The 18,678-nt window shown below is 45.9% G+C and overlaps 1 protein-coding gene across 6 annotated transcripts in view; it reads left to right on the top strand.

Annotated features, from left to right (window-relative positions):
• Daam2 (dishevelled associated activator of morphogenesis 2) overlaps positions 1–18,678 on the top strand; it is a 106,367-nt gene that overhangs the window by 60,786 nt on the left and 26,903 nt on the right. For all 6 annotated transcript variants that reach the window (XM_021186429.2, XM_029471083.2, XM_029471082.2 and 3 more), the window contains exons 2-10: positions 3,881–4,106; positions 6,599–6,688; positions 8,355–8,429; positions 8,879–8,973; positions 12,708–13,041; positions 13,972–14,082; positions 14,739–14,842; positions 16,531–16,597; positions 17,539–17,656. In XM_021186429.2, the coding sequence (XP_021042088.1) occupies positions 3,939–4,106; positions 6,599–6,688; positions 8,355–8,429; positions 8,879–8,973; positions 12,708–13,041; positions 13,972–14,082; positions 14,739–14,842; positions 16,531–16,597; positions 17,539–17,656 (1,162 nt within the window). In that variant the 5' untranslated portion in view covers positions 3,881–3,938. The remainder of the gene's footprint in view (positions 1–3,880; positions 4,107–6,598; positions 6,689–8,354; positions 8,430–8,878; positions 8,974–12,707; positions 13,042–13,971; positions 14,083–14,738; positions 14,843–16,530; positions 16,598–17,538; positions 17,657–18,678) is intronic.

Genomic DNA, 18,678 nt, shown 5'->3' on the forward strand with positions numbered 1-18,678 from the left:
AAGTATTAGCATTATTCTGTCTTTAATTAAGATCAAGAAATATATACTGCTGATGGTGGCTTTACAGTCCTGGGATGCAAGCTGTGCAGTGTGGTGTGGTGAAGGGTCATGACTTAGGGGTGAGGGTTAGAGGAGACCAAATGGGAACAGAATCAAGAGATAGGAAGTCCTTCCTGCTTGGCTTGGGGTGGAATGTGTGGAGTTGGGATGCTCAGAATGGGCTGAGGGGAGCCCCTTGGGAAAGCTTTCAGAAGGGATTGAGCCAGAATGTTGGAGTAGTGGAGTCCTTGGAGATGCTCAGTCAAGGGCAGCTGTTACATTGGAGGGAACTAAGTCTCAGAAAGGAACACTATGAAATACCATGGCTGTTGACCTGGAAGTGTAGAAACAGAGCTGGGCCCAGCCCCAGTCTCAGAGTATGGGAGGCAGTGTGAGGGTGAGTCTCTTTCAGGGTGCTTACAGCTTACAAAAGGTGTAATCTTGTGGCTCTGTGTCCCCACAGGAATGGGCTGCAGCACTGGGGAGGCTTCTGTGGAGAGAAAAGTGGGTCACAAGGGAGACGGGTTCAGTCCCTCTGGGCTGACCTCAAATCTGCTGGGTTTCCTTCTGTTCTTGCTTCTTGCTATCCCCTGTGGCTTCTCAATTCTGCTCCTCTTCTTAAAGGAGCTTTGCAATGACATGCAGCTCGATCACCTCTCCTCCCTCCTCCCTGCCCACAACCAGTCACTGGGTTCTGCTTTGATTTCTTTTACTTTCTACTTTTGATTGGTTGATTGATTGATTGATTGATTGAGGATTAATTGATTAATTTGCCCTGCAACGTTGGGAATTGAACCTAGTCTCTGGCATACTAGATAAGCATTCTGTCACTGAGCTGTGTTCCCAGTGCTATTTGCTATTTGTGTTAGTTATGTATAGCATGTGTGGATGTATGGATAACTGTGTATGTGTGAGTGCGAGTGTGCATGTGCACACTCATAAGCATGTGTGGAGAAGCCAGAGGATAACTCAGCTATTGTTCATCTACCTTCCTAACTTTGGACGTAGAGTCTCTCTCTGGCCTGGAATTTACTAAATAGGATACACCGGCTGGCCAGCAAACCAGCAAATCCCAGGGATCCTCTTGTTTTCCAGGGTCCCAGGTCTGGAATCACACACACAGTTCTGTCTGGCAAGTTCTCACATAGATTCTAGGGATCATGCTCCTAATGCTTGTAAGGCAAGACCTTCACCATCTAAGCCATCTCCCCAGCCTCCAGCCCTGGTTTTAATCAATGTGTGGTCATTATGTATACCTGCGGAGCACAGGCAAAGTGTCAATACATGTCCATTTTATATAATGATCAAATCAAGGCAAGTAGCTATCTGTCACCCCAACCCCCCCCCCCCAATCTCTTTATTTCCTTCTCTAAGTTCAGAGTAGAGGAAAAGACCAGTTCCTCCGTCCCCATGTTTTGGTTTCTGGAGATCAAACTGAGTGATGCCTGAATTCTGGTTTTGTTTGTTTGTTTGTTTGTTTGTTTGTTTGTTTGTTTGTTTTGAGACAGGGTTTCTCTGTATAGCCTGGCTGTCCTGGAACTCACTTTGTAGACCAGGCTGGCCTCGAACTCAGAAATCCGCCTGCTTCTGCCTCCCGAATGCTGGGATTAAAGGCGTGCGCCACCACGCCCGGCGATGCCTGAATTCTGGCAGGCATTTGTTGTAAGACTGGGCCTAAACAAGCTCAGAGACCCATTGAAGGAATGTGCCTCTGGGAAGGGCCAGTCTCATCTGTAGTGACCCTGAGACTGAAACCTAGCAGCCATGTTGGCCTTACCTACTGAGCACACAGGTACCCCTGGCATTTTTACATCTGTGGCCTTATTTAATCCTCAAAGAATGCCCTGGGGAAGACACTTTTATGTCAGCATCTCTGATGAGGCATCTGGGCTCTGAGCTAGGAGATACCTTTAAGGTCACCACCAGCCAGGAGTCAATGCCCAGCTTGCCTGGCTTTCAGGCCTCTGCTCCTGGCTCTGGAAGGTAAGATGAATGGCACTAGGCCTAGTTCCCCACACTGGGAGGAAATGTCACATATGATAAAGGCTATGGCAAAGATACTGGCTAACTAGAGCAGTAGTGGCTGTAAACAGCTCATGTAAACCTGTACCAGTGTGGGTCACCTGGCCCATAACCCTAATTTGATATGGTCTGGTGGGAACAGAAGAGGAGAGAAGACTGAGGAAGACTCAGGTTGCAGGAAGGTAAGGGGTGGAAGGCAAGAATAAGGGACCACAAGTCCTCCTAGATGTCAATCTGACCCTCCTAGAGTTCTGTCATGCTACTAGCTTAGCCTCCTTTCTTCAGCTTCTGGAAGTTTCTTTCTATGCTTAGCACTCAACCCAGAGATGTCTTGCTCACCAACTCCCCTTGCATTCACAAGGCTGATGAAGCAAAGGAGATCAGCTTCATAGTCTTCACGCTGACCCTTAACCCCATCTGCCTTCAGATTTGGAGCCTGACAAAGCCTGACACAGGACACTAGAAGTCTCACCAACTCTGATGGTTAATATTGACTGTCAAGTTGGCATTGTCTAGAATTAGCAAAGAGGCAAATCTCTGGGCTTGTCTGTGAGGGATTATCTACATTGGGCTAACGGAGGTGAAAGAACTATCTTTGTTCCACAGGCTGTATTCTCAGGCTGCATAAAAATGCAGGGAAAAAAACCAGTTGTGTGCTAGCATTCATCGCTACTCCTCCATGATGACTACACATGTGATGTGACCAACTACCTCCCACTCCTGCCTCCATGTCCTTTCTACCATAAGAGAATAGACCTGCAAATACCCTTCTGCTGCCTTTGTTGAGTATTTTTGTCTCAGCAATGAGAGAGTAACAAACATCGTATATCTCCGTCCTCAGCTGCCAAATCCCGTGGGAAATCACCAGGCATCCCTCTTCCCTCATCTGAAGCCTTTCCCACCATTGCCCTGGATAGCCTTTCCCCCATTCCAGCCCCTACAACTCTCCTCTTGTTCACTGTAAAAGTTCCCTATTGCTTGTTAACTGCTAGTACTGAGCAATGTTAGTGGGTATTTCCTGGATGTTTAATAAAGGGCTCTCTGTCTTCATTTTCTGCAAACACCGGTCATTTCTAAGTTGACTTAAACTTAAGGATTGAGCACCCACTTAGTACAAGCATTTTATTACCTATAGAAGTGAAGGTTCCAGAGAGGCAGGAGATACAGCCTCTTCCAGATGGATGGTTGAGCCATTGTCTTGTTATATTGTGCTGCTTGCAACACATCTTAGCATAAGAGAGTAGGAGAGAGCTGGGAAGGCTTTTTCCATCTTCTGCTTCTCTGAAGGCCCATGCATCAGGAGCTGTGCCCTATAATTAACTCAGAGTTTCTTTTAACACTTGACTTCTCCCTGCAACACACGCATACCATTGCCTTTAAAAGCATCAGTCCCAGACCCTGAAGGGATTCAGATCAATGAACTTTGGTGGATGTCGATCCTCCAGGGGTCAGAGAGCTCCTAAGATATTTCTACCACAGGAATGAAGATCATGAGATAAGAACCGTCAGCCTTGGCCACCTAAAGGTCACATATTGGGACTCTATGTTCTTCACTTCTCTAGGGACAAAGAAAGGCAATGGGGAGATGTCCGTGTGTGTCAGGAAGCACCGACAAGTCTGATGAAGATAGTTGAATAACTCCAGGTGAAAGGAGCCTGAAAAGGCAGAGGGTGTGTGTGAGACACAGGGCAGGCCTTTCATGTTGAGCTAATGGCCCTCAACGCCCTCTGTGATAAGAGTTCTGAAGCCAGAGTGGTCACTGTCCTTACCTGTCTGGCTCTTTCTCACAATCACCCATTTTCTCTGTCCCACTACCTAGATTGTGCCAATGAGGACCTAAGGCGCCTGCCTGCCAACCATCCCAGCCTGCAGTGACCATGGCCCTCCGCAAGAGGAGTCCTCATGGCCTGGGCTTCCTTTGCTGCTTTGGAGGCAGTGACCTTCCTGAGATCGACCTCCGGGACAGCCACCCACTGCAGTATCTGGAGTTCTCCGGTCCCATCCCGAATCCTGAGGAGCTCAATGTCCGCTTTGCAGAGCTGGTGGTCAGTGGGCAAAGGGTTGGGAGGGTGTCAATGGTGGGAAAAATGGGTGGACAGTCAAGCAGAGACAGGCAGAGGGTAGGAGCCTGCATGCTATGTTCTCCACTCCACAAAGCTCTCTTTAGGGGTGAGGTGGGCTTTCCAAAAACACCTTTCTTGTAGAGGAAACAGACATGAAACGGATCCCAGAACAAAGGATCTGTCTCCAGTTCCCTTTGGTTCTGGACAAGCCTGGCTGCCATTAGGAAGTCTCAGATCATGAAAATAGATGTTGAGAACTCTTGATAGCATTCTTCTCTTAGACAAGCCAATGAGCATTGTTTTAAAGCACTGTGGTGTGAACTCTCCAATGGCAGCAGCTGGCCATCTGGGGTGAGCTGAGCTGCTGGCTGCCCAATCAGAACAGAGAGAGTGGGTGGTCAAACACAGGGGGATTTGAAAACTTAGTCTGAAAGAAATGATGAACCAGAGGTGTGGTGCATTTGGGAAGTGGAGGCAGGAGGTCTGGAGTTCAAGGTCATCCTCATTTACATAGTGAATTCCAGACCGATCTGAGTTATATGAGCCTATCTAAAAAAAAAAAAAAAAATTAAATAGAAAAAGAAAAGGAAGAAAATGTAAAATATATTACTGATCTGTTTTATATTTATTACATGTTGAAATGGTCATATTTTAGGTATATTAGTTCAAATAAAATGTGACATTAAAATTAACTTTGCCTACTTTTTCTCTTTAATTTTTTTAGAGTGACTAGAGCATTTTAAAATATATCCTTCCCATTACATTTCTACTTAGCAGTCCTGACCTAGGGAAGGAGAAGTCTTAAACATTATCTCTCAGGCCTTAGTGCTGGAAAGATGCTAAGAGGGTTTGCTGCTCTGACTGTGGACTAAAGGTCGATTCCCAGCATCATGCTGAGTGGTTTACAGCTGCCTGTTACATCAGATCCAGGGGATCTGATCCTCTCTTCTAGTCTCCATGGGTACCTATCCTCATCTCTCACACACACACACACACACACACACACACACACACACACACATACACACACTCTATTTTAAAAGTTCTATCTTGATTAAAATATGGAGAAATATTATAGATATTAGTTTTATATCTCCTGTATGTATGTATATATAACTTTTACTGTTTATCATGCTTGAAAATATGAAGATTAATATTATACTTTGTGGTCTTAATAATTGTTCTGCTTTTGCTTCTTAAAAATCTCATAGTGGGCGTTGGGGCTACAGCTCAGTGGTAGAGCACTTACTTAGCATGCTCAATCCCCAGTGTTATGTACATAAGCCAGATTAGTCCACAATTGAGTTGAAAAGCATATTATGTTTCCCACATGGCTTTTTAACCATTTCTTTGATGATCCTTTAAATATCTCACAAGCTTCATGGTAAAGAAACTTCCAAAAGGGGAGCTTTGGGGAATGGGCCAAGGTTAGAGTTTAAGACAAGTCTGTTCTACATAGTAAGTTCCAGGGTACCTTGGCCTGCAAAGTTAACCTGTCTCAAAATGAAATTAAACAAGGGCTGTGGGGGCAGTTCATTTGCCAAAGTGCTTGCCACAGAAGAATAAGGACAAGAGTTTGAGCCCAGAGCACACATCTAAAAGAAAAATGTTGGCAGATGACTTGTCAACAAAGGAGGCAGAGGTAGACAGATTTCTAACGTAGCAAACTCGGTGAACCCAGGCAAGACCTTGCCTCAGGAACAAACCAAGGTAGACAGTCCCTGAAGAACAACACCTAAGTTGTACTCTGGTCACAAGTGAAAACACACACACACACACACAGACACACACACACATGCACACAGCTCTTTAGAAGCCACTCAGTATGACCAAGCATATAGTCACTGAAGTTACCAAGAATGTGACCCCAAAATGGACAATGTCTGAGGCTTGCTCCTCTGATGGAACCTTGAGGCTTGCACAGCCTCCTCTGGTGTCCTGATGGTGGAAGAGCTTCAGGTCAATGCCCTTGCCTCTGTTAGGATGGTGTACCCTTTCCACTGTTCAGCCTCTGGCCTCCCCAGCTTCCCCAACCCAGCTTGAAGGATCTAGGAAAATTCAGAGGAGAGATCAATAGGCAGGCAGAAGGACGGGAGATCTGAGAGAAAGGCAAGGTAGATCTAAAGGCTGGTCAGGGCTTTCATTATCAGGCCTCAACCTAAGGTGTTAGCAGACACAGCAGAGGGTCAGGAACAGGGTGGCCTGGAGCAGGAAGGGGCTTTGCAAAGACAGTGTATGAGCTGGAAGCAAAGAAATGTTGGACTTGGTTGAGGGCAAGGGCTTGGAGCTTTGCTTCTAGTAGAACAAGAAATTCCTTATGGGGTATGTGTGTGTGTGTGTGTGTGTGTGTGTGTGTGTGTGTGTGTGTGTGTGATACTCTCTGGGAGAAAGATAATAGGCTAAGGGATAGTTTGGGGGTGCTGTAATCTTTGGTAGAGCTTCATATTCAGGCATGATTCTTCTTGTCTTTGTAGGATGAATTGGACCTCACAGATAAAAACCGAGAGGCTGTGTTTGCACTACCACCCGAGAAGAAATGGCAGATCTACTGCAGCAAGAGGAAGGTGATCCTCACTCTTAACCCCTCCTGCCCCACCTCAGTCCCTATAGGGACACACACACACACACACACACACACACACACACACACGGGTGCGCGCACGCTTAATTCTTCATTTATTCACTCTTTCTTTTTTTAATTCATTCAAGCGATAGTATTAAGTGCACTAAGACTCTGAAGCAAACGGTAAAGAAAAAGGAGTGTGATCTGGGAAGAGGGCTTAGTCAATAAAGTGGTTGCTATGCAAGCTTGAGGACCTGAGTTCAAATCCAAGCATCCACCTTTTAAAAAGATGAGTGTTGCTTCATGCTTGTAATTCCAGTCTTGGGGAGATGGTGATGGGCAACTCTGTAGGGCTTCTTGAGATAGTGAGCTTGGCTGAATTCGTGAGCCCTAGATTCCGATGAGAGACCTTATCTCAAGCAAATATGGCGAATGGCTCCTGAGGAAAGGGATGTGAGGTTGTCCTCGGGCTTCCATTTGGGCATGCACACCTACATACATTCACATGTTAGCATTTCACACAATATACCTGCACACACACACATACACACACACACACACACACACACACACACACACACACAGAGTAAAACTCATTTTAAAAACCCAAAGGCAAGAAAAGCCTCCCCATTCCCTCGGGCTCACCCTCTGAGAATTAGGATTCTCTATTCCACAAACCCATGAGCAGGCACCTGCCAGATTCTCAGACTGGGTCAGGGTCAGTGAGATGCTAAGATGAGAAGCGTCACTTCCCTTCTTATGCCTGCTTTCTGACACACCTCCATTTCTTCTCTGGCTCCATGTCCTCAAAGGTCCATAACCTCCCTGACTGGGAACTAAGTGTTAAGTGTTCAGATGCATAAATCTACGGGGGGGGGGGGGGTTGGGGGGGGAGGGGACATTTTCTATTCAAACATCTGTGCCAGATAATGATTTTTTTTAATTTTAAAGAAAATGGAATGGAGATATAAATAGCCCACTGGTAAGTCACAGAAGTATGGAGATCGGAGTTTGATCCACAGAATGTAGGTTTTTTTTAAGCCAGCACATTTATAACCCCAGAATTGGCAGAGATATGTGGGATCCTCTGGGGATTGCTGGGTAGCTACCCTAAACCTGCTGACAAACTCTGGGCCAGTAAGAGACTTTATGGACAGTGCCCAAGGAACAGTACCCAGGGTTGTGCTGAGGCCTTCACTTACATGTGTACACATAAAAATATAAATTTGTATGGTGCTCAACAATCACAAAATGATATTCTATTAAGTATAGGCAGAATAGCGAGAGCAGGAACAATATTTCAGAGTTTGCGCATGTGGTTCGTTGAAAATGACCCCTGCACAGGTTCTGTCCTCTCTTGGTAGTCATACAAATCCATATTCATTGTCAACATTTCACTGAGAAAGAGACAGAATCACGGGGTGGGGGTGGAATTTGCAATTTCCACTGATTGCCGTTGTGGGCAGGGCTGGAAACTGATCCTTCTACAGACTTCAAATGATGCTTCCATCTTAACCTATGGATCTATCCGTTAGGGAGTGTCCAACCCTTGACATTGTGGTACAACAGCACTGTCATCTACTAAGGTGTTGTGCCACAATTATAGCTATCCTGATATCCCATGGGCCACAGGTTGGACACACCTAAGACCGTCATTCTTGTTGCAGGAGCAGGAGGATCCCAACAAGCTGGCAACCAGTTGGCCTGAGTACTACATTGATCGTATCAATGCCATGGCCACGGTAAGTGTCCACTCTTCCACATAGACAGGTCTTGGAAGTCCACAGATGTCCCAACACCAGACCACTGTTCCCGCTCTTTAGTGCCATACTCGCTGAGGCTCAGCAACTTTCCAGTAATTTTGACATCTTAGACAATTCACCACCTTGGACCTCAGGGTTCTCTTAACTAGATAAACACATATTAATCCAATTGAACATCACATATTTTGGGAACTAGGCTGGGCCAGTAATTCTTTCTATTTCCTAAATACAGAAAGTTAAGCCACAGACCAGAACCTGGGTTCTCCCAGAGTCCGACTATCATAGTAGAACATCCTCTGAGTCCCCCACCCTTCCCAAGGGAAGCGTGCCCTCTCCAGTCACAGATACCCTGTGGTCCAAAAGCTTCCAGAGGCCTGGAAGGCAAGCATCTCCATGTGACTTCTATCCCCTTTACCTGTGGGCCTCAGATGCAGAACCTGTATGAAACTGAAGATGAGGAGACAGACAAGAGGAACCAAGTTGTAGAAGACCTGAAGACAGCCCTCCGGACACAACCCATGAGGTGACTTGGGCTGCTCCCTTTCCTTCACTGCCTTCCTACCTTGCCCCTGTCCAGGGGCTCTGTCATCCTGAAGTATTATTGCACAATGCCCTGATCCATGCTGGTTCAATTGGCCAATCTTGCAGAATTCCTTAAGAGTCTACACTTCTCTTCTTTGCTTGGTGGTTCCCATTTCTCTTGCTGGTTGCTGGAAGACTGTGGACGGGAAGGGAGATGGACAAGCCTTGGGTCCTGAGGCAGTGGAAAGAGGACTTGTGGGCAGGTGGTGTATAATAAAGGACTTTCTGAGACAGGGTGGGCGGAGTGACAGCTCAGCAAGGAAGGAGATCATGGGTTGAGAAGTCCTCCACACACTAGGAGGCGATATGGAGTCTACAGGTGTGCTCTAGCCATCTGGAGTAGGAGCCAGGCAGGAAGGAAAGAGGATGAATGGGTGTCCCAAAGGCCACAGGAATGCGTCTCCTCCTTCCTAGACCACAGTGGAGAGTGCAATGGCAGCCAAGAGCCACAAGAGTCCCTTGCTTTTGTCTCTTCCCAGTGCCGTGCCTGAAGTGGCATCTAAGATTGCATAAAGCCTACTGTGAAATCCTCAGCAATCTTGCAAATGAGTTATTAGACCTATCTTTGATTGCATTTTAAATATTATAGACTTGTGATTAAATAAATGATATTCAAAACAATATTTGGTATACACCACTAATTACCCAATTATTTTCTACATTTTGCTCTTACATAATGTTCTTTCTATTAAGTATGGGCTTGAGTTTATGCCCATGGCACATGGTAAAGATAATATATAATAGTAGATAACAAAAGCTTATTTTAATTCTCCTCAGCAGAATTCTGATTTCAAGAATCATGACATCAATGTAGAAATTTTGTGGAATACAGGAAAGCAAGAAAGTAGAGGGCAAATAAACACACTTATTGTTAAATTAAATTGAAAGCATATTCTGTTGATATTTATACAACATCAAATTCACTGGAATACATTTACATATTAATTGTAAATACTGGTTCTGAACTCAATTCACGATCATTTTCTCAGATCATTAATTATGCTACTAAATTAAGGTCTCTACGATTTTTTTTTCTTTAATGTGTTGCCAAAGATGTCGCTCACACAGACCCAGATAAAAGCGAAAATCATGCTTCCTGAAAGTAATGATTTTAAATAACACCATAAAAGAGACAAACAAACAGAGTTGAAGAATAAGCCAATTCAATTAAAATAGGCTCACAAATATTAAAAAATGCAGCAGATAGCAATAAATGTGCTTTTTAATGCTTGAACGGTGAGAGCTGGCAGTGGGGATGATAAGCATTATAATCCTGAAGTACCGATGTGTGAAAATGATATTTTTGAGATATCTACAACAGCTATAATTTGATATGAAAATAGTGGTGATTTATTTAGGTGGCACATTCTCTGATTCAGCTAAGGGTTCTGTGGTTGGTCGCCCACATTTGTCATTGACAGAATGCTAATTTTCAGTTAGAGGTTATCCAAGATGAAAGCGTAATTCCCTTTTGCCATAGATGTCTTTGGACCCTGAGTGCTTCTCAGTGGATCTTTATGGAAGCATAGATTCCAGGATAAGAGTACCTGGGCTAAATGGTTGTAATGCTAAGTATCGAGATAACTGCTGTTTTCCACAGGGTCTCCTGAAAGGGTGCGTTCCAGCTTTGGTCCCTGGACTCTGAGTTTCAATGGCTCTTCCATGCTGAACTGTTTTCTTGTCTCCTGTCAATAATTCTCTCAGTGCCTGGTCTGATTAGCAATGAGTCTTCAGGTTGACCCACCATACCGATCATAAGTTCTTTTCATCTATTCCCCTCCCTTCTTAGCTATGCAAATGACAATCAGTGATATGTAGATATGTACATTTAGTATGTAAATTATCTTTATGTCACTGAGACATACTGAAGGGGAAAGGACTTTCAGAGAGTTCAAGTCTATGGTTAGTGGGCTTTGGTTTTGGTCCTTGGTGAGGAAAACTCCATGGTGGTGGGAGTGTGTGGCAGAGACCATTCTGCTCTCAGTGGACAGGGAGAAAGAGTGGGGGAGGAAGCAGGGACATTGTATACCCTTCTGAAGCACAGCCCCAGTGATATACTTCTTCCAACCAACCCTCATCTCCTAAAGTTTATAGAATCTCCAATACCAGCTTTAGCAATTGGGATCAAACTTGAAATAAACAAGTCTTTGGGGGATATACTACCATAGTATTTCAAATGCAAATAACAGGGCCGAAGGAAATGGCTCAGTGGGTAAAGTTCTGACTGGACAAGCATGAGAACCTGGGTTCAGATCTCCAGTACCCATTTAAAAGCCATCCATCTGAAGTCCCAGTGCTGAGAGGCAGAGATAAATGATAACCTGGAGCTTGTTGGCCAGCTGAGCTAACTTAATTGGCTAGGTCCAAATTGACTGAGAGACTCTGTCTCTGGAAATAGGGTAGAGATCAACAGTGGGAGACACCTGACATTAACATCTTACCTCCACATGCACACACACACACACACACACACACACACACACACACACACACACACCAAAATAAAATACAAATAAAATGCCAATGTAGGCAGGCAGGGAAATGAACCTTAAAGAGACAAAAATAATAATTCGGTTCAAATTGACTTTGTCAACCTTTATCAAAACTTCAAGAAAGTCTGATGCCAGACACTTTATTCCCAACAAATTTAAACACACTATATTTTGGGGGGTGGGGTGGGGGTGGAGATTTTTGTTGTAATACAATAACCAGTGCCCATGGAAGTATAATTACATAGAAATTAAACTCAGGGCACATGTCATTTCTTCTAAGAAGGTGAGTTTTAAAGCAAGGCTACCTATATGAGCTTAGGGGCCTAGGTAAGGATCCTCCCCGGTCTTGGTCATAAAGATAATGTAGAAGTCATTTGGCCTATTAGCCACCTCTGGTCATGTAGACTATTTGGTAGATCTGTTCCTGACTGTGAGAGCTTTGGGAACCCCTGACCGTAAGGCTCATTTAGATTACTCTCCACCTCCAGTCCTGATTGTAGGATCTTGATATGGCCTGACCCAACAGTGTCAATCACCAGGCTGTTTAATCACCCCCAATTCCCAGCATTCTGGAAGGAAGAACAGGTTTTATGCCCATTCCTTTGAGAGGACTATCCTGTGTGCTTGATATTCCTGGTGTTCCTGGAGATCTGTGGGCACAGGGACCTTTGTGCAGTGCTCTCAAATGTCTGCGACTAGAGAGATTAGTCAGCAGTTAAGGGCATTTCCTGCTCTTCCAGAGGACCCGAGTTCTGTTCCCAGCACCAAAACTGGGTGACTCCCAACTGCCTTTAATTCCAACTCCAGGGATTTAATGCCTCTTGTAGCCTCTCGGGTCCTGCACATACAGGTATGTACACACACACACACACACACACACAGAGAGAGAGAGAGAGAGAGAGAGACAGAGACAGAGACAGAGACAGAGACAGAGACAGAGACAGAGACAGAGATAGTCAGAGAGACAGAGAGAGACAGAGACATAAATACGTTTTTTAAAAGAATTTTAAAAATGTAAGTCCTCTGCAAGGTTAAGAGTTGGGATACATAAATAAACTACATAAATGAGCCAAGAGGCTTCTGTGAGTGGAACATGGTAAATGGTGCATATACTGGGTCCTTGTTATTTGTAAACTGTGTATGGAATTCAAAACCAGAAAACTCCTTTTGGGCTCTGGCTTAGGTTTGTGACCCGCTTCATCGAACTGGAAGGCCTGACCTGTCTGCTGAATTTCCTCCGGGGCATGGACCACACCACCTGTGAAAGCCGCATCCACACATCTCTCATTGGCTGCATCAAGGCTCTGATGAACAACTCTCAGGGCCGGGCACATGTCCTGGCACAACCTGAGGCCATCAGCATTATCGCTCAGAGCCTGCGCACAGAGAACAGCAAGACTAAAGTTGCGGTGCTGGAGATCCTGGGTGCAGTGTGCCTTGTACCTGGAGGCCACAAGAAGGTTCTACAGGCCATGCTACACTATCAGGTGTATGCAGCCGAGCGCACTCGTTTCCAGGTGGGCAATGGGTTGACAGGTTAGGATATCAACTAGGGGAGGGATGGGATGGCACAGGGTAAAGACAAGAGAGACTGGGAACCATGTAAAGGAAACTGGAAGAAAGGGACACCTGGCAAACTGCCCTGTCCACTCACAGAAGGAAGAAAGAGCTAGGACCCAGAAGTCTTCCCACGAGAGACCTAAGAAATTGTATGTTCAGGGTTGTGGTCTGGCTTTCAAAACAGATTTGTCCTCTTCACTAGACTGTGGGTCCCTGAGGCTAAGATACTGTTTTTGCTTCATGTTTTTGTGGCTCCGACTCTCTGAAATCGCGATAGGGACCCAGACAAGAATTGTTGAACTGAGTACAACTGGGGGAGTCAATACTTTAGGCCTGGGTGAATGCCAAATTTGTGGACACTGGGATCAGCCCTGGGAATGCAGGCCATGCTAAGCCCTGTTCTTTTGTCTGACCTCACTGAAGAATCCACATGTGCCTACTGGCGCATGTTTAAAGTGTCTTAGCTCGATGCCTGGTATCAAGCTTCAGTAGTTGACCTGACATTGCAAACTCTGTGTTTTATGAGTCAAGCTGTTGGTCTGGCATCCCACATCTGCAAATGAGCAGTGAGCCTGTGCAGAAAGTGGCCCCTGGCTCTTTGCAAAAGATGCAGAGACTAAAAATAGCATCCATGAGGTTGGGGAACTGGGCAGGAATGGCCACGGACTGTCAACAGCTGGTGTAGAGTCAGAGAGCAGCAGTGGAAGCCAAGCCCTGGGACTGAGCTGAGGAGAGTCAGAGGTGAGATATGGGGTAGAGCTGGGGAGGCACGATCAGTCAGAGAGAGGCTTCCTAGGTGGCTGGAAGGAAGGACAGTAGAAGAGGGGAAGAGACTTCTCTGTGAGTATCCAGAGACCCTTCCCCAACCATTCCTGTCTTCCTATTAGACTTTGCTGAATGAACTGGATCGAAGTTTAGGCCGCTACCGGGATGAGGTAAACCTGAAGACAGCCATCATGTCCTTCATCAATGCTGTCCTCAATGCTGGCGCTGGGGAGGTGAGTCCCCTTCCTTTTACTCTTGGACGTTGGGTAGTATGTGAGTTTGAGAGCTTTCTAGGCAAGTGACAGAGAGAAGGACAGAAGCATCTGGTTGGCATGACCACTGCTGACATATCATCTTCAGATACCTTTAGAATTCCTTATGTCCTTCTCTTGTGGCCATGGAAGGATGGCTTGTAGGAGTTCTACCTGACTCCACCAGGGATCCAGCCTTCCTTGGACCCAAGTCCATCTAGCAGTGACTGTTCAATGTGGTGTTGAGGACTGATTCTGGCTTTGCTCCCCACACTGTTCCTTTTGATTCTGAGTCTGAGAAGGCTCTGGACAGTTTCCTTCAGCAGTAGCATGGTGCATTGTGAGTTGGGCACAAATCCCCAATGAGGACAGAAGAGGCCAAGAAAACAATTAATGGTTTCTCCTTTTCCTTTCTCTGGACTGGAGTGAAGCGGGAGACTGACCAGGGGTTTATTTCAGACAGGTTTGCTTCAGAGAAATAGGGAGGTCAGAGGCAGTCTCTGGGCATGTTTCTCAATGAGTTTGCTACAGAACGTGATATGGGACCATGGCTGAGTTGGATGCTGACAGGGTCTATGGGTGTTTCTCTTGGACATAAGATGAGCCACTGAGTCTGGTCCTCCCTTGGTGACCCTCAGGATAACCTGGAATTCCGCCTGCATCTCCGGTATGAGTTCCTGATGCTGGGGATTCAGCCAGTGATTGATAAACTCCGGCAACACGAGAATGCCATTCTGGACAAGTAAGACCTCAGCTATACAGACCTACCACAAACCTGGGATGGCAGCCCCTCTTGGTGGGGTGGCTAGGACCTTAGAAAAGGCTCTTCTTCTCCTGGGGACCATACCCATCCTAATCTTACAGTCAGCACTGTACATGGCAGGTGAACCCTTGTGGGCCTGCTTATCTCAGCCCTGACATTACCGACACGTGAACCTGGTTCTCAACCAAGATAGTCTTGCCTCTGGGACATCTAGGAATAGGTGTGTGGTGTGGGAGCAGGTGTCCTTTGGTTTCAACCTGGTCTGGGAGAGCACAGCTGACACTCTTAGTTTTGAGGGGGCAGAAATGCTAAATATCCAGTTCTACAGAGATTTTCCCCACCCCAAGTGGATGCTGTAAATTCCCTGCTGATCAAAATCCATGATCACATTCCTATGTGTGAGCCATGTTGACTCCATCTCACTGGTGCAAGCCCTTTATTACAATGAGTTTTAAGAAAAGAGCGTGCAAGGCTGGGGAGATAACTCAGTAGGTCAGAGTTCTTACCTGCTGTGCAAGCACGAGGAGCTGAGTTCAGATCCCCAGGACCCATGGAAAAAGCCAACTATGGCTGCCAGGCTGAAACACCAACACTGTGGGAGAGGGAGACAGAAAGATTGCTAGGGTTTTCTGGCTACCATCAGTTTTGCTCCAAGCTTAATGAGAGACCTGGTTTAAAGGGAAAAGGTAGAGAGATAGAAGGGACACCCAGACAATATTCTCCCTTAGTCTCCAAATGTGCATAAAGCACAGATATATATCACACACGAGCACACATGCGCACACGCGCGCGCGTGCACACACACACACACACACAAATACATACATACATACAACACATATACATACTCATATACATACATATTCACATACACACACACTGAGAGAGAGAGAGAGAGAGAGAGAGAGAGAGAGAGAGAGAGAGAGAGAGAGTGAGAGAGAGATGAGGGAGAAGGAGAAAAAGAAAAACAATTGTTTTAATATAGAAAGGGGGCAGTGTTCCTAAGGAAAATAAAGGAGAGATTAGCTTTGAGAACTAAGTTGCAGATAATATGGTAATATTGGGAAGACAGTAGTCCTTGAAAATGGATAGTTTTATCCTCCAGGAGGCACCTAGCAGTGCCTAAAAATGTTTTTGGCTTGACACAGTTAAGGGTTGAAGCTTCTGCATTTTTGAGACAGAGTTTTACACTACCGTCCAGACGAGCTTGGATCTCCATAGATAGCTCAGGCTGGTCTCAACTTCATGATACTTTTCTCCCTTAGCCTTCTGAGTGCTGGGATTGCATACTTGACCCATCGTGGTTGGGCTAAGGGATGTTGATGAGTAATTAAGGACATTACTAATAACCTGGAACCGTAAACAAAGCATCTTTCCACCCCCAAGGGACAACTGTGCTTAACAGGTCAAAGATGTCCAAGTGGAGAAATAGGATCTGTGGTGGCTGGACCTTGGTGTGACCACCCTAAAGGCAGCCCATGAAATCTTATCAAGGAGAGGGGGGTTGGCATACACTGCATAGCCTCTTCTGGTCTTGCCTTCGCCTCACCTAAACAAAGCTTTCAGATCCTAAGGGGACAGTGAAGGGGTTGGAACCATCTACCAGGGCTGCTCTAGCTTTCATATCACTTTCTCAGCACCCATATCTGCCCTCCCTATCTTTCTAGGCATTTAGACTTCTTTGAGATGGTCCGGAATGAGGATGACCTGGAGCTAGCCAGGAGGTTTGACATGGTGAGGTGCCTGTGGGGGTGGGACAGTTGTATGGGGTCCAGGGCACAACCATTGCTCCAGAGTCTATGCTTAAGGTCAGTCCAGTGCTGCTGGATCCCCAGTGGTCCCCAGTGGCCAGGTCCTATTTCTGAAGGAACTCTGATGGTGTGCTGGCTCTTAGAGCCTCATCTCATAAGCAATACCTGGTCACCTGCTCCCAGGAAACCAAAAGTCACAAAGTAAGACGGCCAGCATGTGGACATGCTGAGTCTCAGATTCTTTCCCTGGGCTGGTTTTTCCCTGCCTCCCTAAAATTTCCCAGGTTGCCCCTTTCTATCCATTCCATCTGAGCAGTTCTGAATACACACATCTTCATTGCTTACATGTTATATCAAACAATCTCATCTAAACAATAGCCTCTTTGGGGGCAGGACTTGCAGACAATAAGCATCACCCACTACATGTTCTCAAAGCCTGAGCTACTACAGGCCACCAGCTATTTTGAAGCATCTATGCCTGCTTCCTTCCCTAAGTGTGGATCAGCTATTCCTAGCAGGGGTGGGGGGCGGGTGTATTATCCATGGGGCACTAGTTAAGAGTGGACATGTTTTGCATGTCACAACTTGGGGAGGGAAGTGGGAGGATACCTTTGGCATCTAGGGTGTAGGGCTATGGATATCACTAAACATTCTTCAAGACATGGATGGAATGCTCCACCCCACCCTACCCCCACCAAAGAACTATCTGCCACAAGATGCCAGTGGTGCTGAGCTGGAGAAATTTATTTGTATAATTACTAACTCTTCCCTCTGATTTCATCTGTCTTTCTTCTTTTGCTCCTGGGTGATAGTCAGGAAAGATGGATAGGGCTGGGAAGATCAAAATGGCATCTTCTGGCCTTTGATTTTTTTTCCAACTCTGCTGTCTGGCTCCCCCTCTCACTGTGGTATAAACTCCCCTAGGTCCACATTGACACAAAAAGTGCCTCCCAGATGTTTGAGCTGATCCACAAGAAGCTGAAGCACACGGAAGCCTATCCCTGCCTGCTCTCTGTCCTGCACCACTGCCTGCAGATGCCCTGTGAGTACCCAGTTCTTGCCATCACTCTCTCTAAGCTTCAGTCTTGGGCCACCAGGTCCATGCGAGCCTGTGAGTCTGACACAGTTCCTTCTGTGTTTGCCTTTGTGAGGGCAGGCCCAGGGACTTGAGCTCCTCCATCATTGGGTTGCCTCCTGCCTCTCTGAGGGTGGAGTTAAGAAAATGGTTAGAGGCAACTCCAGCTGCGTAGTTCGACAAGCAGATGTTCAATCATGACCGAAATGCATCTTCTGTGATCTGTTGATGGCAGGTCCATTTGCAAAAGGAAGTTTCATGCTTAGAGGAAGAGAACAGATATGTGATGCTTACGTTGCTTTGTTTGTTTTGACTATGGTGTGGTTGTGTATGCATGTGTGTTGGTGTTTGTGTTTGTGTGTGTGTGTGTGTGTGTGTGTGTGTGTGTGTGTGTGTGTGTGTGCCAGAAGTCAATATCAGGTATGTTCTATAGTTTTTGAGATAGGGTCTCTCTCACTGAACCCGGAGACCACAGATTCTGTTAGGCTGGCTAGCCTGTGGGCCTCAGGGATCCTCCTGTCTCTGTGCCCCCAGCCCCTTCACACTAGATATTAGGAACAGAGCTTGGTCCTAGTGATTGTGTGGCCAGCACTTTACTAGCCTGAGTCGTCTCCCCAGCCTCATGGTTGGCTTTGTTTTATACATCTTATCATTCTTGCTGACTCCCGACTTCTTTATGGACAGCAAATGGCATCTTGTGAGCAGGTGGCTGAGTTCTCAAATCCATGTGTTTTTGGGAGCAGAATAGATTACTCAAAATTACTCATCGTTGCCCATAATATAATTGGAAATGAGCCTCAGCTGCACTCAGTGTTTGCTACTTTAGCTTTCCAAAAATAGAACATCTTGAAAATTTGTTTGGTCCTCTGTAACGATCAGCCTAATCAGGATCACCAAAGTCTCGGTGATAATGGTGTTGGTGACAACCACAACTTATCTCGTTCTACCTCGGGGGCACTGTCTGATGGGAGGTTCTTAGCACATTGTTG

This window comes from Mus caroli, unplaced genomic scaffold (assembly GCF_978045245.1).
Source record: "Mus caroli unplaced genomic scaffold, Mus_caroli_1 scaffold_18, whole genome shotgun sequence".
Classification (NCBI taxonomy): Eukaryota; Metazoa; Chordata; class Mammalia; order Rodentia; family Muridae; genus Mus; species Mus caroli.